This window comes from Calypte anna, chromosome 2 (assembly GCF_003957555.1).
Source record: "Calypte anna isolate BGI_N300 chromosome 2, bCalAnn1_v1.p, whole genome shotgun sequence".
In the NCBI taxonomy this organism is placed as follows: Eukaryota; Metazoa; Chordata; class Aves; order Apodiformes; family Trochilidae; genus Calypte; species Calypte anna.
In genome coordinates this window covers 102,973,061-102,999,840 of record NC_044245.1, presented here as the reverse complement: position 1 = coordinate 102,999,840, position 26,780 = coordinate 102,973,061, and the positions used below count along the sequence as shown (strand labels likewise).

The 26,780-nt window shown below is 43.6% G+C and overlaps 1 protein-coding gene across 2 annotated transcripts; it reads left to right on the top strand.

Annotated features, from left to right (window-relative positions):
- The first annotated feature begins 543 nt into the window (after positions 1-543).
- ADCYAP1 (adenylate cyclase activating polypeptide 1) lies at positions 544-5,147 on the top strand. 2 transcript variants are annotated; one of them, XM_030445432.1, is made up of 5 exons: positions 544-656; positions 963-1,070; positions 3,051-3,185; positions 3,747-3,842; positions 4,751-5,147. In XM_030445432.1, the coding sequence occupies exons 2-5, from the start codon at positions 970-972 to the stop codon at positions 4,935-4,937; spliced, it is 519 nt and encodes a 172-aa protein (XP_030301292.1). In that variant the 5' UTR covers positions 544-656; positions 963-969; the 3' UTR covers positions 4,938-5,147. The 2 variants fall into 2 exon arrangements, with proteins under 2 accessions (XP_030301292.1, XP_030301293.1); XM_030445433.1 differs by lacking the exon at positions 544-656 and having other exon boundaries at positions 932-1,070.
- Positions 5,148-26,780: the final 21,633 nt, after the last annotated feature.

The following is a 26,780-nucleotide window of genomic DNA, read 5'->3' as shown; positions in this document are numbered from 1 at the left end:
GTATCAGACGGAAGGCTGCGGAAGGCTGGTCAAGTTTGGAGCCACCGAGAAGGAAGCGAAGAAGAGAAGGCTGAAGGCATTCAGTGAGGGGCGAGATCTGGGGAAGACAACATCGCACGCAGCCAGCCCGCGGCTCCCGCCTCCGCTCCCTCCAGGGCTCGCTCGCTATCTTCCCCTTTCCCCTGCGCTCCCTTCTCCGTCGACAACTCGCTCCATCCCTCTTTCTCCCTTTCCTTGCAAACGCCACTCCAGATCTGTGCTGCTACCTGAAAACTTTTTTTCTTTATCTTTTTTTTTTCTTTTTTTTTTTTTCCCCTCTCTTTTTCTTTTTGGAGTGGATTCCCCTCAAACCAGCAAACATCTAACTCCTGATTTGCGTCTTCTTCATCCCGCGAGTCCTTCGCCCATCGGAGAGGGAGAGACGATGCCACGAGGGTTTTAACTCCTTTCGGCCGCAACCTGGGAGAGAGCCCTATTTTTCCTCCCCCCCTTTGGGTTTTTTTTTTTTTTTTTCTTTTTTTTTTTTTTTTTTTTCTTTTCTTTTTTTTTTTCTTTTTCTTTTTAAACCAGAACAACAAAATCGACAACAAATCAACAAACTGCCCTTTTAGTTTCGCAGCCAAAAGCTCTTAGTACCGGGTGTTTAGAGTTTAATGGTAAGGACACGAGGCGGCTCGCCGGGCCTTCCCGCAGCGCTCCCGGGGCGGGAGGGCACCGACGGGGCGGGCAGGCGGGGGCGGCAGTGCTCTGTGCCGGGCACCGATCCGCGCCTCTCCGCACCAGCACCGGGCTGCTGAGGGCTCTTGCCCCCGGAGGTCGAGCTTCCTCCCTCCTTCCCTCCCTCCCCAGCAAATTCGGCTGAGGGAGCTTGGTGTGTTGTGGGGTGGCTTTTTTTTTTTTTTTTTTTTTTTTTTTTTTTTTTTTTTTTTTTTTGACGGCGGTTTTCTTTCCCTCCTGCACAGAGTGGCAATGTGTAGCAAGGCGATTCTAGCACTCCTGATCTATGGCATAATAATGCATTGCAGCGTCTACTGCTCACCTGCGGCCGGACTTCAGTACCCGGCGCTCAGGTGAGTCCGTGCCGCCACTCGGTGGGCTTTGCCAGGACCCTTTCAGGCCTCCTCTGCCCCGACTTTGCTAAGGGCAAGGGAAGCTAACCGGGGACAAAAGTAGAAGGGAAGGTGGGGAAGGATGGAATCACCAAACGAATCCCCCCCCGTCTTTGTGCCCATCCTCTCCTCCCCGGGAGACGAGTAGCTGGGAGGGTCAGGCAGGGAAGGGGAGCAGCCCCGGCTGCAGCCCTGGCTTCCCCCAGGACTGCTCCCTAGGATCCCGGCGCCGTTAACATGCAGCCTCTCATCCCCGGGGAAAGGGAGGACCTGCTCTGCTGCGTCTCGGCGGGAGCGGGCCGGGGTCCCGAAGGCATCTCGGAGAGGCCCAGCAGCGTCCCCCCCCATCCTCCCTGCCCCCCTGCCCTGCACGGGTACCGGCGCTCTCCCGGCCGCTTTCGCTTGCCCCTCAAGCTTGCCCAGGGTGAAGGGCGAGCATCGCCTGCCGTGAGCGGTAAGGGGAGGGGGGGGAGTAGGAGGAGGGGATCGCCGTGGTTGTAAGCATGCGAGAACTGTCATGGCTCGTGTAGCAGCCGTGGAGTTGATGGGAATTCAGTCTCTTCCCCTGTTTACCTTTCTGTATACGACCTCCCTTCTCAAAGGGGCAAGCAGCTGGCACAAGGTTGCTTGGTTGTCCGTGTCTGTTCGGAGTTGTCTTGCTGGGTTACAGCTGAGGCTGATGCCTATGCTGTCCCTTTCCACCTGGCAGACGGGTGTGTGTGGACCCCACTGTGTTTGGGGCAGGAGCGGGGGACCCCCAGAGGAGTCAGCACAAGCGGGCTTCCAACGCTGGGCTGTGGCTGGAGTCTCTGGTCCCGGGAAACCTGTTCCCACCCTGCTCGTAGCCTTGCATGGGCTACCGGTGTTTCTCGGCTTGGGGAGAGTTTTGGGCTGGGTGCTGTTGTCCTGACCCACCGACGCTTGTTCTATTCCGGGGTGCCCTACGGAAGACACTGCCGTGCGGCTCAGCCGTGAGCGGGAAGTGATGCTGGGGCGCTCAAGGCCGTCCCCAGGAGGATGACCTTTTGGGGGCTCCGAGGGGGCCTTACACGAACTAGGAGCCCGTCGGGGCTGGCTCAGAGCAGCCCCCTCCACTCCACGGGTAGAGGGGCTGCAGGGCAGGGGGGAGCTCAGTGGCCTGCGGGACCATTAGCCGGCAGCAACTCGGCTCTCTTCATTCAAGCGCCTGAATTAGCAAGAGTGAAACACTTTAGCGGCATCTATTATTAATACCTCCGCTAAAGCTCACAGACAAAAATAGCTGCCTGTAACGTACAATGACCTACATCGTACTGCAGAGATGAAGGCAGAGAGCTGGAAGGGGGGGTTCAGGAGGTGGGGGAGAGAACAAAACTGCCGAGATCTCAAAGGGCAAAGGCACCGTTCAACGAAAAACAAAAACGGTGAAAGACCCCCGCCCCTCCCCACCCCCCGTGCCCGCGGGGAGGAGCGGGGCGCGGCTCCGTGCGTGGCGGCGGGGGCTGCCGCTCACCGCCCCGTCTCCGCCGCGGAGGCTGCTTGGCTCCTGCCCAGCCCCCGGCACAGAAACGTGTGTGTGTGCGGCAGCCTGCACGCCTGTGAGCGTGTGCGCTCCGCTGGGGAAGCACTAGCCACGGCTGTGGCAGAGAGGGGGTGTTTGTCGGGCCGAGGCGGGGTACGAGGGGGGATGGGGGTGGTGGGGTTTGGGGCTTTTCTCGGAGCACGTCTGACAGCGGGTATGTTCCCTCCCCCCGTGGTCCTGCCCCGCAGAGGAGGCGGAGGGCGGGGATGGGGAGCGGGCGGGAGCAGGGAAGGGGATGGGGGCAGACAGACTGGGCTCCCGGGGCGGCTCCGGAGGGAGGGGTGGCGGGGGTGGAGGTCACCGATGCGGTCGAGAGCCGATGGAGGGGAGAGACCCGCGGAGCCCGGCTGACTTCTTCCCCTTGCTGCTCTCGTTGCCAGGCTGGAGGATGAAGTCTACGACGAGGACGGCAACACCCTGCAGGACTTCGCCTATGACCATGAACCCCTCGGAATAGCGAATCCGTCCTCCATGATAGGAGAGATGTACACCTTGTATTACCCACCGGAAAAAAGGTGACTACAACTCGCGGGGTGTCAGGCGTGAATTTTGAGCTGGGAGTAAAATTGGTTTGGCCAAACCCTTTGGGGAAAAATATAATAATACCCAACAAGCCAATAGCAAAAGAAACAAAACACAACAAAAAAACCAACCAAACAAAAAAGAAAAAGACACAATTATGAGTGTGTGTGTATATATATATATACACACACACACATATATATATATCCCGAACCGAAACAAACTGCGCGGGTCTCCCTGCTCAGTTCAGATCCCAGAAGGAATGGAAAAGTCGCCTTACCTCCAGCAGCGCGGGGGAGGGAGCGGGTAAGCCGCCCGCGCCGGGGAGGGGTAGCGATACTCCCGCAAGCGGAGCAGAAATTCCCAGCTAGCGCGGAGCCGAGGAAGTGCGGCGGGGAGGGTTCTGGGTGGGGAAGCGGGGTCCCGGGGGACACGGGGAGATGCCGCCCTCCGCTCGCTGGAAGGGAGGGACGGCCACTACCCGGGCTACAGGACCGTGCCTCAGCCTCCTCCCGGGCCTCGCCGCTCACCCGCGGGCTCTTCCCTCCGCCCAGGCACGCCGATGGGATCTTCAACAAAGCCTACAGGAAACTCCTAGGCCAGTTATCCGCCAGGAAATATCTGCACTCCCTGATGGCCAAGAGGGTCGGGTAAGGGTTGCCGCTCTTTCTCTTCCCGCGGTGGGCGTTGGTGCTGCTGGAGCGGAGCCGCTCAAATGGCTGCGGCTGGAGGGAACAAAGCTGTCCTGGACGGGGATGGGAATTTGTTGTGCGGGCAGTGGGGCTAGGGTGGGTCTGGCTCCCCAAACCTCATCCGACCCCGGCAGCGGCTCCCAGTCCGCTCCAGACGCAGCGTGAATCCGGCTGTCAGCGCAGGCGTTCACGGGGGTTTGTTTGGTTTTAATACGCCCGAGTGTGTGTGTGTGTATATATCTGTGTGTGTGTGTGTGTATTTGTGTATTTATCTATATGTGTCTATAATTTTTTGCAACCGGCTGATTTAAAATTAAGAAGTTGGGCAGCCTCCACGGTCTGCTGCCGGGGTACAGTCTGTCGGAAGCAATGACCGAGGGCTGGGCTGAAGCGTGTGTGTGTGTGGGAGGGAGGACGGGGAGGGATGAGGAGGGGGATCTGAAGCGTTTGTGTGTCTCGGCTGCAGCCCTGCACATCCCCAGGCACCGTGCGGGTCTCCCCGGGGCTCCGGCGGGGCGGGACCGAGCCCGCTGCCACCCGCTGCCCTTCGGCAGACATCAACGCGTTAATAACGCCCCGGGGAGAGCAGCTTTCCCTGCCGCAATGAATAATTCATGGCGGGGAGATATTGTCTCTCCCTATGCCGCCACTTGCGCTCACGGCGTCGGTAGCGGGTGTCTGCGCGGCTTCTGTCTCCCCGCGCATCTTCCGCGCAACACGTTGCGCCGAGGAGCTGCGGCCGCCGAGGGATTGCGCAGGGCCGGGGATGGGGGTGGGGTGGTGGGGCGGTGAGGAGGGGCGCGGAGGGGCGAGGAAGGGGGCGGAGCGGCCCCGCCTGATGCAGCTATGCTTTTCGGTGCTTGCAGCGGTGCCAGCGGCGGCCTGGGGGACGATGCGGAACCGCTGACCAAGCGGCACATAGACGGCATCTTCACGGACAGCTACAGCCGCTACCGGAAACAAATGGCTGTCAAGAAATACTTAGCAGCCGTCCTGGGGAAAAGGTATAAACAAAGAGTTAAAAACAAAGGACGCCGAGTAGCGTATTTGTAGCGATGAGTAACCAGCCACTCCTGTGTATACAAAGTCCTAAGAGAGAGAGAAAGAGAGAGAGAGGGAGAGAGAGAGAAACCCAACAACAACAACAAAAAAATCTAAACAAAACCAAGTCATTTCCAAACTGACTGAACAATCACCGCTCCTGTGTTACCTAAACATGTATTTATGTATGAAGTAAAGCCATTAAATGAATATTTTGATAATAATATCGTTTTTCTTTTGTACAAAAGCACTAGAGAAACGCACAGATCTACTTTGTGGACCAATCATTAAGTTATATATAATATATAAATATATATATATAAATACTACTACGAATACTAAAGAACAATTCTTCCTATAAAGCCTGCACAAGAACAAGAATTCGCCTGAGCTGTTTATGTTTTTATATAAAATAAATAGAAAAAAAAGACAATCATTGTTTTGAATATTACTCCTATTTTTGTAACGGAAATTAAAAGGATAGTATTTTTATCCACGACAGGGTCGAAGACATTAATTTTCACCATTTGCTACTGTACATAGAGAAGGATGCCCTGCTCCCAGGGGATTATGAGGAAAATTATTTGGGAGAATTGGTGAAGCAGATTCTTCCCCCGGTGAGTCTCAAGGCAGGCTCCTTTGCCACCAGCCTCTCTGAAGGGGCAGCCACCTCTTTCCTATAGATTTCGATTTTTTTCTCCCTCCTGCTTTCTTCGATTCCAGTTGTAGCTATATTAGTGTCTCCTCAAACAATGGGCTTAGAGGATAATTCTCTTGCAAAAACAACAGCTCGATCCAAATTGTGCATCTCTGTTGCCCACTGGAAGGAGAAATAGTTAAAAATAATCCAAAACAACCGAACGACCAACCAAAAGAAAAACCTATAACCAAACCAAAAGAAAAAACCCCAAACCTTAACCCCCAAATCTCGAATCAGCAAGGATAGTTAAGTATGAAGCCCCGCTCACTGCTCTTCTGGCTGTCTGGGCAGAGTTGCAGAACAAAGCGAAAGAGGAGACAGGACCCATTTGAACTAGCGGTGAAGTGAGCAGGGCGGCCCCCGGCGCGCCCCGGTGCTGAAGCCGGAGCCGGAGCCGGTGCCGGTGCCGCAGGGTTGAGGAAAAGCGAGGCGATCCCACCTCCGATCCGCTACCTAACTGCCCCGGGCAGCTCGGTACTGGACCTAGATGCAAAGTACAGTGTGTTACTCTCCAGTGCTGTCCATGCTTCTCATCATGTGTAATGAGCAGGGTTCTCGCCTTTGCTTTTTTTTGGTCGGAGTTGCTCTTTTCTTTGATTTATTTATTTTTATTTTTTAATTTTTCTTGTATACCCTCTTCTGCCTCTCATTGTCTCTGCACTTTTCCAAGTTCTGTTTAATCCACATAATTCACCTTTTTGGGTTATGTTCTTTTGGGAAAAAAAAGAGAAAAAAGAAAAAAAAAAGATTGTGAACGCTCTCTCACTTCTTTGTTCTGTTTTATGCAAGCTCTTATTGTACAAGTTTAGGAACCCCTGTTGTAGCTACCACTAAAGAATTATGCACTACTACGAAAGTTTTTGTTCCTTGTTTATTGAGTTTGGAGGTAAAATGTATTTTTCTACATTCTGGCTTATTGCTTAGTAAAATTTATTTCATAAAACAAACTTTTGTCATAAAAGAATGTGTAGTGTTCACCTGTGGTTTCTAACGAGATAAACCATTTCCACCTCATCTCTCTATGTACGGACTCCTATCTTACCTTCCTCCCGGGGGACAGTAAAGCGGCAGCGAACCCGGCCGGGGGCTGGCCCCGTCCCTCCGCCCGGGCAGGTGTCGAAGGAGGACAAGTAGGTACCTGTTTCCTTCCAGCTCATCACACAAACCTTTCCAAAGATACAAAACGAACTTTTAAGACGTCGGAAGGCATCCCCCTCCCCCTCATCCTCCACCCCAAAACTGAAAAAGTCGCGGGTAAAACCTCCTTCCCCCAGCACCGGCCGTCGGGGAGGAGAGGAGGAGAGGGGAGGGCAGAGCCCGTCCGCCCCTCTCCTCCTTCTCTCCTTCCCGACGACCAAAGGTTCTGCCGGCACTGCCTGCTCCGGCTGCCCGAGCTGCCCGCACTTCCCCGGCAGCTCCACACCAGCCCTTGCCGCCGCTGCCCACCCGGCCACCGGTGAGGGGTCCCGGGGGCGTAGGAAGGCGGAGCGCAGTTTGCAGCTTTCGTGCCTTTTTTTCTCTTCACCTTGTAAATCGCCACGAGTTCAAGGATGGCTCTTTAGTGGCCCTACGATGCTGCAACACATCGGCTTGCGTTTTAGTCGTACTTCTGTTCTGTGGCAATGGGTCAGAGTTTGCTGTGCTTGTGTCGGCTGTGGTATAATGACATAGGGCTCTCTTTGACGTTTTATTTATGACCTTATCTGTTAGAAGTTCAATGGCTAGTCGCAAGCATTTTGAAGTGATCACCTAGGTTATTGCCCTTTGTATGGTTTGTTGTTTTTTTGTTTTTTTTTTTTTTTAATATACTTTATTTTATTTGAAACGCCAACAGCCTTACCAAAATCTGAGCAGATTTAAGATACAGTCATAGTTTAGGTAGATGTTAGTCTTGGAGAACTTATTTTGTGTGCAAATGAATATAAACAGAACTTAAACAAAATATTACTACACACATGATATCTATAACTAGGACTTTGATAACTGTTATATAAAGTGTGTAAAGTTTGTATTAATAAATTTTTGTAAACAATGCAATTTCGTCTAATGTTTGGGGGAGAGAAATCTAGAATCTAACAGAGAAAACTGCATTTCTTTTGATTTTTTAATTTTTATTTTTAAGTAGTTCGTTTCTAAGCAGCTTTGCTCTAACTTTCCGTGCTTGGGATATCTTTTTATGAAGTGTCCACATTTTATCATCAAATAACCTCTAACATTTTTACCGATGGTTACTCCTCTGTTCGAGGAAACTAAACAGACCCTTTGAAGGGAAAAGTCCAGTTCCACACACCCCAGCTCCATCATACTCTCTAAGATATACAAACCAAACCAATCGGTGCCTATCGTCCATTCCTCTTAACAATTCCTGTGCTTAGGAGATGTTTATTTTAAACGGAATCGGTATGTTTGATGAGATCTTCGGTTAATCCACTTTTAATGAGCACTCTCTACATGACAATGTCCTTCCCAGAGTCACCCGGCTTGGGCAATGGCAGCATTTTTGGATTAAAAATTTACTGGGTTGTCCTTAAAATGATGCTGCAATGTGACAAAGAGTTACTCAGTTTTTGCAGGGTGGCCACAACGAAAAAGCACAGGCAGGGTAGCTTGTTGGCACAAAGAAGAGGTCAGGATATCCGAGAGCTTTAATCTTCACTTTATCTTAGCAATAGCTGCTTGTATTTATTATTTTTAGTGTAGCTTAGGGAAGTATATGTTGGGAAGTAGCAGCAATTTAGTTTAAACTCAACTCTATTTTCTTCTAGGATCTTACAATTAAAAACCAAAGCACAGGAATTAAGTGACAATTCCCTAGCAATTTATTTTTCCAAACTATAAGTACAGGATTTGAAGCTGACTGGTCATACTCTCTCTGCCATGAATTCACCTTCCAGACTAGTTCCAACTACAACATTTTACTGACTAACTGGAAAACACTGAGAGAACTTAGAAAGATGGTGGTCTCAGTGGGATGTACTAGGAGTTAATGTAAGGTGGGAAAAAAGTTCTGGTGAAATGTAGATGGGGTTAGAGAAGAATACAAAAAAGTACCCATGGAGGGGGGTGGAAGGGAGGGTGGGGAAGAGGACAATGATTTCTCAGTCTGACAGTGTTACAAAATCACCTCACTGTTTCCCAAAGGTGATGTACAGCAAAAAAAATGCTGCTGGGTTTATTCAGTAATTGTGCAGTGCTCATACATAGAATCACACTATGTTTCCTGACCACCAAAACTGAAAATATGCTTAAGAGATCCAAACTGAAGACCTTCTTGGTACTGGTAGCTAGAAGAAACTTGGGACTGGTCTACCTAAAAATAAGGTTGTCTTCAACAAGATGGGCAGAAGAGAGAAATCATGCTGAAAATTATGTAAGAAGGGCCTAGTCTCATTCTACTGACATTCCCCTTCATGAAGCTCATCTCTATTCCCAGTGATTTAAATGGACATCTGGAATTACAGGCTTTGTAAATGTGCACTACTGAGTCTTAAAGAACGAGTTCTGTGGGGGTTGTTGGTGTTCTGCATTCTGTGCTACAACGAGAAGCAGAAAAGGAAAGAGTAGGATGAGGAGGCAGAAATGACTGGACATGACATGAATTTGTAGCCTCACATTGTAAAAAACTCCTGACATTCAACTGAAGTAACAAACTCCAGTTAGTAAAGGAGGCTGAGCAGAGCAGGACAGACTGATCCAGAATCCAGCCCTCAGAAATGTGGAGCAACATCTTTCATAGAGCTACACAGATCATCAAAACCATGGGTGTCTGAAAGAACCAGTTTCTATAGGGCCCTGATATAAACCTGGCTGTGTACAGAATCTGGCTTTCAAACAATTTGCTTGTGAGGTTATTGACACTGTGTCCATGTGCCCCTGGCACCTTTCAGTCTTCTTTAAAAAAAAAAAAAGGTTTTGTGTTGGCTATATACATTTTCACCTGGAGTTAAGGAAAATAAAAAATCAGGAGGAAGTTTGATCTTCTGGGGGCTCGATACTTTTGCAGCCTTTTCCAGTTCCATGCTAAATCATTTAGTCTTTCTTCAGGAAAAACCTTCAGGGAAAGGACATCCCTGAAAATTTGAAGAACATCATGTTTAGCCCCTAGTTAGCCCCTAGAAGTACATGTGCTCTCAAATACACTCATGGGTTTTTAAGACTCTTGCTATCATCTACTCTACCTTAGATAATACAAGGTGCATGATTTCATGGAGGCCTTCATTTAGCATTTAATTTCCAAGTGAACTCTTCACTATAGCAGCAGTATTGACTGGAAGACTTGCAGGAATGGCAGATTAGCTAGATAGGTAGTTCCAAATATGGCATCTTAGCCAGTTCCTTGTTTCAGTTTGTCTTATTTTTGAGTTCAAGAGATCTGTAGCCTGCTGAAGGATCTCTAATGTTTGTAGATTTTTCCTTGCCATGTGGGTAGTTTTAGGCAGAGATTTACTCTTCTGTGTGCCCTCTCATTGAGGTAGCAATGTTGATCTTTGAGTACTCACCATGGAGGTTTTTCCCAGATGGCATTTTTCTGAATCATTTGTATTTATTAATGCCTGTGATAAAGTGTTGAGACTAGAAATGGTCACAGTATCCAGCAATGACCATGTCGAGGATGTGGCAAAACCCAGTAACTTTCCTCATTTTCCTCAGGTGCTGAAAGTGACACCATCATTCTTGGTTCCTCTTTTGTACTATTTTATGTTTATTCATGTTAAAGCACTTTCCCAAGACAGTTGACCTTACTGAGCTCACTCTGGGAGACACGAGTTATTACTTTTCTGCATGTTTTGCAAATGGCTGTTGATAGGGCTTATCTAAGCCTCAAAATGGGATTTACTTTGGACAGAGATATTTCAGAACCAGAACTATGCCAGCTTACAAGCAGTGGAGACAAGCATCCTATGTTTGCCATCTGTACAAGAGTGTTTGTTTTATAACTTCAAAAACATCTAAGATAGATGAGTTGACCTTTGAAACTGTAATGTCTTCATGTGTATTACAAAGAGAGGTCCTCTTTGTCTTCAGGCTCTGAGATGAGTTTCAGATATTCCAGTTCAAAGAGATCCTCATGGAAATTTATAGCAGTATGAAGAAGAGACAGAAAAATGGCAGTCACTTCTCATTCATCTCTGGTGTCCTCCAGCATCTCAGTAGCAGGATATGAGATGCTGGATAGGTATGATTGGATGGGAAAGGATCTAGCATGAACAAACACTTCCCAGCTGGCATCCCCAGCGTGGAAATGGGGATGGAGAAAGGAAAGGGGTAATGAAGAATTAATAGCTCTACAAGAAAGGGAATTTCCAAAAGGGGCATCCAGGGTGGTTCCTGTTTTCCTCATTGGCTTCATCAAACACTTAGGAGTGAAGGGCCCATACATTTCTGACAGGTATCAAAGGGTAGAGATATTTTACAAAAAATTGTGTACTTTTTCTTCTCTGTTATACATTTCTGAAAGTCTTGGGTTCTGAACCTTTGCTCGTATCAGAAACGTTGGGCAGACTCATATCCTGGTCCTTTTTATAGAGTTTATACAGTCCTCTGTGTATATATAATGTGGTATACATATTTATAGGTGGAGAGGACAGACTGAGAATAGTTGCTTGGGCTAAAGAGTTCACAGTTCAAAATATGATAACAGATCTAAATATATATTCATTTTGGACAGATTAGATTAGACTCAGCCTATGGCTGATCTCTGTCTTGACATTTATCTCCATGGTGAGAAGAATGGTTACTTTTGAGTGGTGAAGTGATGAATAAATGAGTGCCTTTCCCTCAAGAGTGAAGACTAGTGTCACAAAAAATCAGCCATCATGTATGTAATATGCTGAACGTGTCCCCTCTCAGTTCCCACTGCATGGATGGCACTGAAACATCTCTGACAGTCTGAGAGAATGAAGGATGCTTGGGTGGTGTGGGCATCAGGCTGCTCTGAAAACAGTTAAACTTTTAATCAGTTGTGAGCTCTTAGGTCACTGGAAAAATAACAATATATGTAAATTAAATCACAGAAATAGCACAAAGAGATCTTTCTCTCCCTTGCTATGTATATCTATGCATACGTGTATGTATAGACACGTATTTCTAAATCAGACAAAAATAATAGCACGTTAAAGTTCTAATATTTATGTATTGGCCATAGCTAAACTTAGGCACAACATCTAATTTACACTGACGTCTTTCTTTAACAAGTTTTGTAAGAGGAATGATTTAAGTTCAAGGAAGTGCAGTGAGTCATCTGCACGGTGGGCCAGTGGCTGTGCTAAGTTTAGAACCAAGGGGAAGTTTGGATTTTCTGGCTCCAAGTTTTTCTCTTTACATCTTTCTCAAACATTCTCAGTGCTAAAAAAGAAAAAAAAACAAGAAAAGAACGAAATAAAAAAATAAAAGAAGAAACTTTTTGTAGTTTGTTTCTTTTCTGACTGATTTTTTACGTATCCTTGATTCTCTGGTTTTGTATGGTAAATCAGTAAGCCAATTAGTGAGCTGATTGGAGTTTTTAAAACCAGGTTACCTCATACAAATATTACCTTGTGTTTCAGAAGAGCTAAGATTGAAAAGCATAAAAGAAAAACAAGAGGCCTATTCAAGTGATGTTGCCTGGTTCCAAAGAAACAAACCAAGCAAAGCTGGGCTAGGCCAGCATGACCCAGACCACCAAGCCCAATCCCTGTGGTGACTCACATACTATAAAACTGTTCGTAGACCTTTTCTTCAGCTCATATTCTTCCTGGCACATTCTGTGTGTCAATGACTTTCCTACCAGACCAAGAGAATCAGGTAGGTTAATGGGGCATCATGTCTGTGAAAACCATCTCATTCCTCCTTTGAGAAGTGCCTCTGAAGACAAAGTTGTGGAGAAAACAAGGGAAGACCAGTGATACAGGGGGGTGATGGCCCCATCTCCTCTGCACCAGGCCAGAGAGACTCCTCTTTTGCAACATGGGTTAGAGCTTCACCTATTCCTCTGGACTCTGGAGGCATCACTCCTCTGCATCATTTGGCAGACAAGTATTACAAGGCACGATCCATCTTTGATGGATCATTAATCTGCTTTTCTACAGCTTCTATAGATTTTACCTATTCTCCCCCATGGCCAATAAATACAGGAAAAACTGAGGATGAGTGGCCAGACTCTTTCTGACCGTGGATGTTTAATGATTTCTGGGTTCCCTAGATGCTGGGGTGCATTGCTGCGTTTTGCATCAGGGAAGAGTCATGACACAGCTAAGAGGTGATTAAACCAGGGACTTTGTGTAGCACACTGTATGCTACAGGCAGGTGGACCATTTATACTGAAAGGAAGCAGTTTTCTGAATGCATCTGACTTTGCTATAACAAAATGCAGTTATGTTTTATAACAGTTTCATTTCATTCTAGTTATACAGCAATGACAGCCTTATTATACCACTGTTTATGCTTTTTGCTAAGCTTAGTCATTGTTTAATCTTATAAACAGAGAATCAACTTCATGCCTGATAGTTGTTGCAGCTCATGCTCCAGTGCCCCAACACAGCTGGAGGTATCATAGGAGAGGGATGTAAAATCAATTAGATAGCCTGGTCATTAGAAAAGCCCTGCCAGGGGAACCCCATGCTGTTGTTACAGTCTGAGCTGGTCACTCAGAGAAAATAAAAATCTATTAATTATCAATGAGCAGCACCCAACACAAGTGCAACTGCAATTACACTTCACTCAGCCTTATTTTACCAATAATGATGTTAATGTCAATGGGGCCACAAGCAGAAGGAAAATGCCACTGTGGCACTCAATCAAGCGTGAGTGAGCTTTGTCACAATCTGACCTTGTCTTATTAAAGATGACTTTTTACAGTACGTGCAGCCTTTTCATATTCCAGATCAGTGGCTCCTAAAGGGTGGGTTTCAGAATCACAAAAATCACAATATTTTCTTCTAACTTCACAGTTAGCAGCTGTCTCTCTGGTAAGATAAATGCCACCTTTTATAAACTGCAGCTACTGTTCACTTTTCTCCACTCTCCTTATGTCTCTGCTTTGACCTAGTCTGAGTCAGTCCCTGACAATGGGAAAGGTTTCTTCCTGTGGGCATACATATGACTGGGGTTGTGTACTGATAAAAGGCGTATAATGTGTCCTTTGACTGCAGCAAAATGCTTTTGCCTGGGATTAAGGTGCTTCGTATCACAATGAAGACACAAGAAAGAGGAAGAGTTTGTTAGATTTCCCTGCTATACTTACATGCCAGGAGGAAATTGCCTTCAAATGGAAGTGAGTGCCTTGCCCATGTACCTGTGTGGACACCAGGTGGGCACAACTGGGAATGCAAGGCAGGAGCAGAGGGTGTCCAAAGGTTTTGCTGTACCCGTCATACAGAGACCCTAAGAAGGTACGAAAAGGGAAGAACTTGGTTCCTCCATATCTGAATTGTGAGAAACAGGGACTGAATACTTTTCAAAGTACACTCAGCTCTAATGTGAAGAGATTAAGAACATCTATATGGATCTAGCCAAAGGCTAACCCAGCAGTCTGTGTCTGTGGGTGAACAACTGTTTAAGAAAAGTCTGCAAATCAGGGCATGCAGAAGGACCATCTTTATTGAAATAAGCACCTGGCCTTTAGTAAATTAAGGACTTGGTATGATGTAACCTGCCTTTAAATGACTCTTTAACAGACCAGGTGGAGTCCTGTCAATTTGGTGGCTCCCTTTTTGCATCCATTTTTATTTTTAACTTTATTTTACAATGAAGTTCTTAATTTAATTATGCATTACATACTCCTGCTCTTTGATAAATAACATTTCTATATGCAGAACTTCCCCTGAAGGCTCTGAATATCTATAGTCAGAAGTACAGTTTCTTGTATATTCCCAGGCAGTTGTCGGCTATGGAAAAGTCACAGCTCATTAAAACTCCCATATCTTGCCTGAGCTATTCTTTCCTGTCCATTCTTTCAGTCTTTACAATTTGGAGCATTTTAAAATCTCTTGCTATAAATTCAAAGTTATTTCACTTTGTGTTTGTAGAAAGTGCAGCTACTTTTTGTGTTTCAGGAGCATTCTGACTTCTGTTTCTGTAACAATGCATGTGGAAAAAGCACTGTGAGTAAGAATTGTATGATACCATGCTTGTGCTTTCCACACTGCTCCAATGACTGAATTGGAAATTTAGGAGTGAATTTTTGGCAATTAAACCCCAAGTAAGTCAAGCAGTGCTTCTGTACACTTTTGTAATATAAAGCTGTATACTTGAACACCAGCTTTAGCCGGTTCAGCAATTTGCCTAAGAACTTGGAGTGATTATGCTGAAAAATTACAGAGACCATACAATTTTTCACCCAATGTGAGACTTTGACAGGCTTGGTCAAAAGCTTGAATAGGTTTTGTTCAGAACAGTTCTCTTTCTCATATGTATACCATTTGTACAGAAAGCATAGCATTAACACTCAGGCTAAAAGAGATACTGCTAAAATATCTACCAAGATGCAGAATAGCTGAAGAATGTCATCTCTAACTATATAATTTGTTCATCAGATATGCTACACACCCATTATTCCTTTGGGGCTCACAGAGAGCTGCTGGTGCTTGCTGCATTTTGTGGCTGAAACATTTTCAAGCACACGGTTTCCTCTAGCTTTTGATGACTTTCTGCACGCAGAGCAATCAGCCCAATCTCACTGCTGCAGGAATGTGAAAGGGGCAGGGAAATGCTGCTGCCTCACTCTGACCATTTGGAATTAAGATGCTCTGTGTCTCAGTGAAAGACATAATCCAGCAGGAGTTTATGTTAGAGTCTGGTTGTCTTAATCAGAAAAAAAAATCTGGTGAGCTGAAGATGTCCAGATGGGTTTATAAAGATAAAAATAACAGGTTGTGTCCTTCCCCTTTTGACAACAAATAATTCTGACTCGGTAATACTTTCACAGCATACCACCTGCACTGCCACTGGGGCACATTCCATGACAGGAGAGTTTCTAGCAATCACAAGCAAGGATGAGCAGAACTCTGAATTCAGCAGGAGCACTGTGCTGTGGCTCAGAGAGGGAAATAGCATTACATACTATTACACACATACATAATGTTACATATTAAGAAGGTACCTCCAGCAAAGAGGATTCAACCCAAACAGCAAAGTCCTTTGGTACCACAGGCAATATGTCCAGGAAAAACTTTGGGTAATGATTTGGACTGGCCATGAGCTGTGCTTTAGCACTGAGGTCCATTCTGACAGGGAAGCACACAAACTGTCTTGTCTTGTCCTGACAGATCCATAATTTTGTTGAATATCTTACACAAACCATCATGAGAAAAGTCAAACTGGCCACAGAGTGGGCTTTCTTCCATAATGAATGTATAATCCTAAGTGGAAAAGAAGGTTGAATTCATATCAGATGAATCTACAGTGACAGGTACATCAAGGTTAGATCATGTGCTGGAGTTTTGCTATGTGTCCAAGCCAGCAAAAAGCCAAGGTATATTTCTCTCTCTCTCTGCTTTTTTTTTTTTTTTTTTTTTTTTTTTTTTTTTTTTTAAGCTAGTAAGCATTTTCTCAAGAGCTTCATCAGAAAAAAGAGGGAATTATGAGTTCTCATTCTGCTGGGAGTAATTGCAACAATGACAATGGGACTCTGAACCTGGCCTTTCCTCAGGTCCCATAGTTAATTGCACTCCCCCACCAGCCTTGAAGTTTTACACAGCTCAGTCTTTGGGGTCACTGGAAGCTCTTAAAGGAAAGCAGATGGGTGTTTCCTTGTCCCAGTGCTGCCTTGTGGGGCCACATGGGGATGCAGCAGATGAGCGCTTGCAGGCAGCACCTTAATGTGGATATTGATACAAAATGATGTCGAGCACAAAATGCTCTTCTGTTCAGTGAAGCTTCAGCAGGGAAACCTGGAAACCTTGGTGGATCAGTGCTGCTTTTGTCTTTGCCAAAGGGACAGAGGGTGAGCAGCCCTTTTGCAAGCTATGCCCTGCTCAACAGGAAAGATGAAGGGTAACCAAACTTAGCCTTACAATTCAGGTTATACTTCACACAGAACACACTTGTATTGATTAGTCCAACTCCGTACAGATTGTGCAGATCCTATTTTAGAACTCCATTTTTAGGCTTAATAAACATAAATTGCAGAGGTTTGCTCTTGTACATAAAGTTTACTGCTAGTTACTATTCCAAATTTGGCTTCCTAACCAACAACACTGAATGTCCTTTCTGTGGAGGATATTGAGAAGAAGTCATAGGCTTCTCTTTGACTAGACCTTATTCCTTCATTTCTTCCCCTGGATTTTAGCTTTGGAGTACAGTAGCATACTCTCAGTTTTGGCTAAAAGTTGGCATTAAAGATGTGCTTGAGGCCACTGCTGTTAACAAGCAGCTTGCCTCTTTGTTCTGGGTGAAAACAGGGACAAGTTGTGCAGCTGTTGCTCCTGGATCATTGTCATAGCAAATCTGCCTTGTAGGTTGGTGGTAGGTGTATCCTAGCCTTTGACACTGAGGACTGGAAACACCAGGAAGAAGAGATGGCTAAATGCCTGGGATAAGCACTGTGCTCATGTACACCCCACTCAGCAGTGCTGATGTTTGAAGTTCACTGGTGTTTTTCTCTGCCCTGGTAACTCACACAAATTTTCTTTGGGCATCATCCACCTGATTGCCTAAAGTCCTGACACAATGTAAAGTTTTACTGTTTGGCAGGATTCACAAACCAGATGTTACACCACATATTAATTGTTCAGAGTGTCATCTGCTCAGCATGCTTAGGAAGGATGTCACCCCTGCAGGACACATCATCAGGCAGAAGTGAAGGTTTAAGCTCTGAGCTGGGGAAATGGGGCCTAAATCCTACTGCTTCCCCTTGTTGCATGGTTAGCCACTTGCTTTCCCATGAGAAAATCAGAGCAATCCTTCATAACCTGCTGTCCCTGAAGAAGCAGACGAGCAGAACCTTGCTTTGGCTGTGGCTGAACTTCAAGTTAACTTTTCTCCCATGTAATGTCTTCCTTCAAAGAATGTTTTGTTAGCTTGGAAAGTCTTATTACGCTCTACTTATCTAAAGAATGAGTTGGAGTAAAGGGTCTTCTGTCACCAGTGTATTTTGAAAACCATAAGAAAAATATGTTATTTGTCTAACTTTTTTCAATTTTTTAAATTTCTCATTTGTTCCTGCTGAGGCTGGCTATGAGAAGCAGAAGAAATCTGGGAGAAAGCTAAAAAAAATCTGTCTGCTATGTTGTTGTTCTTGCTGTACTTTAATCTCCAGAAATGTTTTCTGTGACTAATAATTATTTCAGAAGAAGTAACTTTAGTTTAAAATTTGTAGTAGTAGTCAACTGCAGTTCTCATATGCTACAGGCTGTGTTACTGCTGATCCTTCTTCCTGTGTAGTTTAATAAATTGCAATAAAGATGCATAGAGTTATCAACTTAATTTTTCAAGTTGTGTCCTCAGAAATATGATCTCCTTTTATATCTGCACAGTATCACCAGGTCTTTGTAATATCTCTGAACCCTGTGGATTTTAGATTCCTTTTTGTTAACAAGCCACCAGTGTTTATACTTTCTATTTTTAACATTTAACAGTATTTTAGAAAAGTGTCAACAGGTAAAAATATACTTTAGAATTTCAATGACCAGCACAGTTGCTGAATATTATTAGTCATATCTGCCAGTGTTCAAGAATGAAGGTTTACACTTCTTTATTTTATAAATAGATCCAGCATCAGTTTCTGCACAGTAAATATATTTATCTGTGCACGAATATATTTATCTATGTATGTCCTTATGTATAATGCTTAGAGGTTTAAAAACAGTTTTATTTAAGTAAAGAAACAAATCTTCAGACACTTCAGATTTCACTAGTATTTGTTTTCCCTGCAAAACAGGAAGAAACAGATATTTTTCCGTATGATAGCAATTTCCAAACATTTATGTCCACCTACGGTGGAAATGCATATTAGGATATATTCAGAAAATAGACAAAAATCCCACAATTTTGAGGTTGTTCAGAAAGCATTAATTCTGCAATACTATAGCTTTATGTTGCAAAAACTTAGCTTGACTCGATGAGCGTAGTTCTACTTTATTTAATAAATAAAATACTCTTTAAAATTAGCATAAGTGCAAATTAGAACTATTCTGTGGCCTTCTTGCACAGCCATAGAAACATAAAAGATTTTTCATCTGGATGAGAGCAGACACATGATGTTTTTGTTGAGAGAGAGAAGCCCATGAATTTACTGCTTGTCCTTCACGTGTGCAAGCTCACCATGTGCATGCACGTGCCCACACACACACACAGAAAACACGGACACATCTTCTCCTGGGCACACATCTGGCAACAAAGAATTAAAGCTATGACCAACACTGCCAAAAAGCTGCAGCACTAGGGGATGGAGCCACATTACCATTTTATAGCGTGCATAACACATGACAACTTTAACAAGTGTTTTGGGGCACCAGAGTACAGAAATATTGCTCAGAAACACAAAACTGTTGGAAGTGCTGTTATTGCTATTCTAGAGAACATGCTTACAAAATCAGAATATTTTATTACAATCTATTATTTTTACTATTTATTTATTACTTGCATTGCCATAGCAACTAGGAGCAACTAGGAGCTCAGCCACAGACAAACCCCCCACTCTGCTAGGAACTGCACAAACAAGAGAAACAGAAGAGGAGCTCATATTCACATTAATAAAGAGTTCTTAATTTAAAAGGTCTCTGAGGTCATGCATGCAACTGCAGACAATAAATGTAAAGCAAGTTCCACTATAAACAGATAAATAACACCACAAGCAGAGCCTCTGTGATAAGTCGTCCACTGAAACGCCTGGGGGAAATGCTGGTATTATCAGCATATCTTGAAAAATGCCCTTAAGGAAAAAGATTCAGGCTCTATCAAGCCAAGAAGGAAGGACCACCCAAGGACCTCATGCCACAGCACCTCAGCATTCACTGGGTGGAGAGGTAGTGGGACCTGATGGGGCTGAACACAATATCCTTGTGTGAGGAAAGCTCTACAACACCCTTTGGTACCATTTTCAGGCTTTAATGAACCTGGGATCTGAAAATCTTTCTTTCCGCGTTATCTTACCGTTGGCCTGAGGGAACCTTCATATTTATAAAGAAGGAAAGTTGTCAGCCCTCCATAAGAAACTATCAGGCTGGGAATCCCATGGGAAGGCACTACTGAAAGGACCATGATTACACAAAGCAACGACCTTCTTAAATTCTCCTGCATTTCAGAGAGTATCGATTCCTAGCATGGTATTGAGCTGTGTAATACGAACGCTATTTTACATTCCAGAAATGTTAGCTCTCTTAATGCCTTGAAATCTCCCTGCAATTTTCAGTGCCCTAAGAGGAAGTTGATTAACTCCTTCCCTTCCTTCTCTTTATTTTAGTTTCCTGTTTATATTTTATTTTTTCCTTTCTCTCTTGTTTTCAACCTTTTTTTTTTTTTTTTCCCCTGCAGTGTGTTGCCAGAACAACTTGCTGCTGAATGAAGACACAATTTATTTTGCCATTTCAGTGCAGGGAGTTTGCTTGATGCATGTAGTATGATTTCAACACAAATACAACACAACATGTATATGCTAATTAAACACACCATATTAATAATATGGCAGCATATGGCCCTCCCAACTCTGGCAGCTGTAAGAGTCCTGAGGGAGGCATATTTCTTCAGACTCAGTTGCTTTAAGGATCTTTGCAGGGAGGTCACCTCCATTTTTGTTTTTTCTGAAGGCACCGTGCTCACGGGGGATGTGTTCTCTAATTGTCTAAAGTTGACAGCAAACTGCCCCTCACCCTTTTCTCTCCACACTAAATTGCTTATACATCTTCCTGGTCATCCTGTAAAATAGAAGAGATCACAAAAAACATTATGTTACAAACCAGCAAGACCTTAGAAAACAGGAGCGTCTGCAATATTGCTGCAGAAGGGAGATTCAGCTTTTCTCAAAGTCCTGCTGTTTGCAGAGCATTTTCACTTATCAGCCAGGAGAAATGGGAAGACAGGGGCTTGTCTCATCCACCCCATGTGAACAGCAGTGCTCAGAGCCTGGGTTTGTGCTCAGGCACAGCTTGGCAGAGCTGCAGGCTGCACCTGGGTTTCCAGGAGCTGTCTCAAGCCTGTCAAAAGGCACCTTTTGAACCTGGAGAGGGGGATACGCTTATTTTTTTTTCTCCTTTTGAACAAGTATGGATATATGAACGTTTGATATGACTTTCTGATTGGGCACAGGGCTTACAGAAACAGACTGGGCTCCTCTGCTTGAAAAGCACAGCCTTTTGGACTCCATACAGACAATCCTAGTTTTTCTCCATTCAGCTGTATGGTAAAATATACATCACAGAAAGAAAGAATGTTAATGAAAAACATTACCATCACAACTTTTTTTTTTTGCTTTTTAAGCTTTTTGGCTTTTTAATAGCCTGCTTTGCTATTAATGGATCAGCCAATGGGAAACTAATTCAGATTTGATGCTAGAAAATTTTCAAGGTCAAATGACTGTATTTAGCTCTCATAAAATTGTATCTGCATTTATCTACAGATCAAGTAGCCAATGTCTCAACCAATATAGAAGCTTCACATTCAGCCCAGAGGATGAAAGGAAGGTGCTTTCAAAACTGGACCCTAAAGTGTCCCCAGGTATGCAGCACAGGATGAATTTCAGGCAGGTTAATAGCACTGACCTGAGTAAGGAGGGATGAATGAGTGGACAGGCTGTGAGCATTGCATAGTTCTTCTCTAACAGGGTGGGATGAACAGAATCTCTTTTCTTCCAGCAACTTCATGAATCCATGGCCAGTGACCACCTTTTGAGAATATTTTTATTAGGGTGGTTCAGAAGAAAGGCTTACAGGCTCATGGCTTTGGAGAATATTTTTGTAAGAACCTTTTGGTTTTAGGAATTAACTCAGCTCTGACTTTGGGGAAAAATTGCTTGCCAGCTGCACTGAGCTGGCATTTGAGTATCTGGAGATTCTTGGCTACCGAGTCCTGTACCTGAGGTCTCTGTTACCAACACACGTTTGAGTTTCAGTCATTCCCTTCTTTAGCTTTTTAGGGATACTGATGGCTCACAGATAACTGGACACAGGCCAGAGCTGCCAGAGTCAGTCCAGTGACTCTTTGCCTCTGGCTCCTGGGCTCTGCGTTCACCCTGCACTACCACCCACTGAGGGGCTGATTCAGAAGTGATGCCTTTCCTACTTTATCTTTCATTAATAAAGCTTTCTTTTACTCCCCAGGCTACAGCTGAGCAAATTCCTTTCCTTACCAGCAAAGACAGGATAACTGGCTCTGTCGGCACCCTGTCGGCTTCATGCAAGGGATATAAATTCACCTCTCTTCTGGTTTTGGCCCTGAGTGCCTGTTCCTGCCAAGTGTGCTGTGGGAATGGGTGTTAAATGTTGCTGTCACTTATAGTATATGAAAGATGATAAATACTGTGGAGACAAGCTGTGAAGAATGAAGACAAGAAGCTGATGTTTGGTGTGAATGAGGAGGGGGAAGGCCGTGAAAAGTGAAATCACAGGCTCAGAGCAAAAGGCTAGGAAAGTTTTCTTCACTGCAATGTTATGAATGGAAATAGGTAGCAATGTTATATTTGACAAATTTGTAGAAGATGATGCTAGTCAAGATGGGATATGGTGAGAGCCTGGAGGAGTGTTTTAGGTTATGAATGAGAATAAAAATGTGTATCTTGTAACTGTAATGTAAAAAGAGGGAGTAAGAATCAACTGGGAATTATACTAAATGCTATGCTAAAGCTATGGACCTGGGGAGCTAAGGAAGAGGAAGGACAGTGGTATTTCCATAGTGACAAAGAAAAGGGAAAAATGTAAGAGGGAAAGATGAAGAGCCCTACTCTGACCATGCCACTTTTAAGCAGATGGCTGAAACATGGAGCAGGTACTTAATTTTTTTATTTTGTAGATGAAATTATGTTGAATTTGATTATCTGTATAATTATCTGTAAATGAATTATCTGGAGACAACATGAGAAGAAACAGAGACAGAGCCCAGGTGTAGATGGCTTCTGTAGAACACTGGAGGGAAGAATGAGGAAAATTCTTTGAAAAGTATGCTGAAAGTATGGTTAGAGGGAAAAGGGGAGAATCAAAACACAGATGAGTCAAACAAAGTCCATGGAGAGCAAATTTCCAGGAGAAATGAGCTTGCAGGAAGGTTGGGAAGAGTGACAAAAGATGTTGGCTCTGACTTTCAAGAGGACTGATTCATGAACTTGGGCAAAAATGTACCTTCTTCACTGGAGCAAAGGAAAGAAGTTAGAAAAAAAGAAGGCTTAATACTGAAATTGATAGGAAGATCTCCAGAATACACTTGCAGACAAAACAAGTGAAAGGAAAGTCTGGAAGAGAGGAAAGTAGAACAAAAGATGCTTGATTTTTAAAAAGATGTTTATATTTTTAGGTGGCAAATCCTGAGGAAATTGAGAAATAAAAATAATAAAGAGGGAATGAGTGTTGGCTGAATTAAAAAACAAGCATAAACCAATTTAAAAACTAATGAGATGCTTGTCTTCTCGGGATGAATATTACAGCATATATGTCCTCCATCTCCTGCAGAAGGAGAAGAGATTCATGGTTTTAATTCAAAATAACTGGTGAATTTCTGTGCAGCAGAAGTGTATGGTTGAGAATGGTCAAGTAGAGGAGGAAGAGGGAAAGATTACTGAAGAAATGGAAAGTTGTGAGCTGTGGAAATGTGGGATTTAGTTAAAGAGTAGAAGTATAAATTTTTTTTTCAGCTATGGATTTAGCAGGACTGAAGATCTAAAGGAGAAAGAGAATGAATTCAGAGTGGAGGGTGTAGCCAAGGCTGAGAATAGTAGGAACAGAGAGAACAGGAGATGGGGGTATGCTGTGGGTCAGGGGAACAGACCCTACAGTGGGAAAGTGGGAAAAAAGAAGTGTTAGAGGGGAAGGTCTGGAGAACTTCATGAATACACGATAAGAGAAGAAAGAGAAAGAGGGGGAACAGAGAGAGGGTTATCTGTGCTGGTGATCTGGGCATGGGAACAAGGTAAACTGAGGAGACAGAGGGCTGCTACTCATTTGTCAAGACAGGGAGAGGAATTTTCAAACCGGGCCAGCAAGTCAAATAGAAAAGAAAGGCTGATCTATGGCAAAAGGAATTAGGTGTGCTGCCAACATGGGACTTGAAGATACAGAGCATAAGCAGGAAATCTAGGAAGAAAGGTGGAGAGAGGCAGTAGTCTAAAATCATTAGAAATAGTGAAAATTTTGTAAATTTTAAAACTTGTAATTGGGATAGAGTTTTTTCATAATAAAGTTGTGACTTCTGATACTTCTGATTATGCTGTTGCCTTTATAATGCTTGATAAAAATGGCTTGTTTTTTAATGTTAAACTTAAAATTACTCATTAGTTTTTAATGCTTTTAAAGGTTTCCTTCCAAACTTAAAATTATCCATACATAATACATTAAAGTGATTTTCTGTGGGGTCCCATTATCATTCTCCCCAGAATGCCATCTCTTTAGTGCAGAGCCTGTAGTGTACTCATTTGTATCTAGAAGCTCCTTACAACTTAAGTATATCAAGATTACTGCACAAGGTATTAACTTAAAGCGTTAGTCAATGGCTAAGAAATCATGGAGGCTTAGAAATCCTACATCAAGAGATATTGTGAATTAATATGAAAATACGCACTGAAGGAAACTGTGAATTGAATTCTTATGGATGTCAAAGTAATGATGATGAAGGTCAGCACTAACACAGGTATCTGTCTTTATTTTCTCTTATTTTCTTGTGTAGAGTTGCATGTAGAAGACACAGATTAAAAAAAGTGTAACACCTTAAAAATATATGTACATACATGAAATACAGGAAATATACATAGCTAGAGGTAGGAGCTACATGGCTTTTTAACAGGTTAGAAATTTTTTCTGTGATCCTGGAAAACTCTGAAGCATGTTCTTATTCTGAATCTTGATGATGTAGCTGAGATCAACAAACTCCTTGCCAAGCCAGACACCTTACATATGACAAGTGGCACTGTCATTTTCCAATTAAGAAGTGTTTTTTCCCTCCATTAGAAGTGCAAGATTTGACTTCCACTAGAATGAATGGCCTTAGTCATCTAATGTGTTCTCGTAATCTAGCCTTTCTTTCCAAAACTGGCTTTCAATTATATTAGAGGTTTAATTAAAGTGCTTTACTTTGATGTTTACTCCTCTAGATTTCTCATGGGCAGTTTTGAAGACTTCTTGTGGATGTGATCTTTATTTACAAAAGGGTTGTTTCATAATGCTACATCACTGCAACTGAGAAATAAAATCTCTTGTATAGTACTGCTAGCCCTTTCTTCAAGGGCAGAAAATGGTAAATTGGCTTGATTGTAGATGAGAATTCAAAGCATGGTGAAAGCTCCATGTGTTGTGATGTCTCTTTTTCTGCTTTTCAATGTTCTTCTTACTCCGAAGTTCCTTAATATATTTTCATCTTAGGGAATGCCAGCAAAAAAAATGGAGTTACTGTAAATTAGACAGTTAACACTTGTCAGGTGTGTTGCATTTGCACACCTCAAGATAGCATTTGGTCCTCCCCACAGTTGAACTAGAAGGTGTTGGCTTCTGTTTGTCTTCAACTCTTGTGTTTGGTGCTTGACATGGGCTGGGGGAAAACCCAGACCCAGTTTTTACAAGTCATCTACCAAAGGTTAGCCAGTGGTGAACTGGTCTCTTGTGGTCATGTGTAACACCATAGTCAAAGTACAGGCATGCTGCTGGGTCTCTCTTCTCTTGGGTTTAGTTTTTGTTTTCAAGTGGCGGAGATATGTTGGGACCATACTCACAAAATCAGACACTGTTTGGCAGTGCCTCATTATGTCTTGCTTTAATATTCTTGCAGCTGTTAAAAGATAAATAAATGATGATCCCAGGCTCCAAATCAGTCATCTTGTTCTTCATGCCTTAATAAAATGCCACATTTACCATGTAGGAGAGATTTGCCCTTACTGTTTAGAAGATCAGTCAGGAAGCTGTTGGAAACCTTTGGTTTTGAGAGAAAAGTTGAAGAACTTGGGCAACACTGGGCTTAACACACAGTTACATCTATGTGAGGAAATTAAGTGATGCCAGGGAAGGCTCCAGAGCACACATATCTGAGCATCTGCATTGTTATTGCTGCAACAGCCCATGAATGGCACACTTGTGACACACAGATAATAACAGCTTGCAGACAACTCCTGGAGTGATTCAGAAGCCAGCAGTTCCCAAAAGGCATTTTGACCTCTTGGAGTCTAAGAGAGTCTAACAGCATGGACAGGACTAATCCCTACCTGTAGATCTGAGGGCCAGAGTGTAGACCACAGCAAATATAATTAACTAATGTGAAGAAGCCTTGCAGCATTATGCATTATTCATGTCAGAAAAATCTAGAAGAGGTCTGTTGGTTGCTCACCAGTGAAAAGGTGAGCTGAGTCAGTCAGTGATGGAGGTAGGGACAGTACTTTTCACAAAGGGATCTATAGGAGGGCAGATGTCATTTCTTGAATCTTCCTTTTTTATTTTTTTATATTTTTTAATGTCCAAACATTTGTTCAAGAGATGAATCATCTTTTGTATTGAGCTTCACACAATCCATAAACTTCTTCACTTTACAGGTCCTTCAGTAAGAAGATATTCAGTAAATAGGCTTGTGGGTAAAATATACCAACAGATTGATGCCTTTTTCTATTTATTTCCTGTGACCAGCACTCTCTCAGGAACAAGAGAAACAAAGGTCTCTGGTTCCCTATGTCATATTTTACACCTTCTAGTTTATAAGGATGCTTTCATCCTTTCTACGTGATGGGTATGTGTTATAAGAGTGTTAGAAGTTGGCAGTGTCTTTTTAAAATTTTATCTTAATGAACTCTAAGAAGTGCTTGAGGGACAGGTGAATTTTCTCTAAATTTTCTCTTCAAACTTGGAAAAACCTTTAATGGACCCTTAAGAAGTTAGTTTTATTTAATTTTATTTCTGTCTGAATAGTTTGGGAGAAAGGAACTCTTACATGATCCTCCCTGTGATATGCTTTAACGTGGCCAATACCATCACTGTATAGAAATAACCTCATGATATGAGAAAGATACTCAAGTAATGACCTGAAGTGGCCATCTGTCTATGTACAGGAAACAAAGAATT

Excerpts from the sequence above, each read along its gene's own strand:
- ADCYAP1 (XM_030445432.1), top strand. The coding sequence starts at position 970 with ATGTGTAGCAAGGCGATTCTAGCACTCCTGATCTATGGCATAATAATG. Across the intron at positions 3,186-3,746 it reads TATTACCCACCGGAAAAAAG|GCACGCCGATGGGATCTTCA; the intron begins GTGACTACAACT and ends CCCTCCGCCCAG. Across the intron at positions 3,843-4,750 it reads CTGATGGCCAAGAGGGTCGG|CGGTGCCAGCGGCGGCCTGG; the intron begins GTAAGGGTTGCC and ends CGGTGCTTGCAG.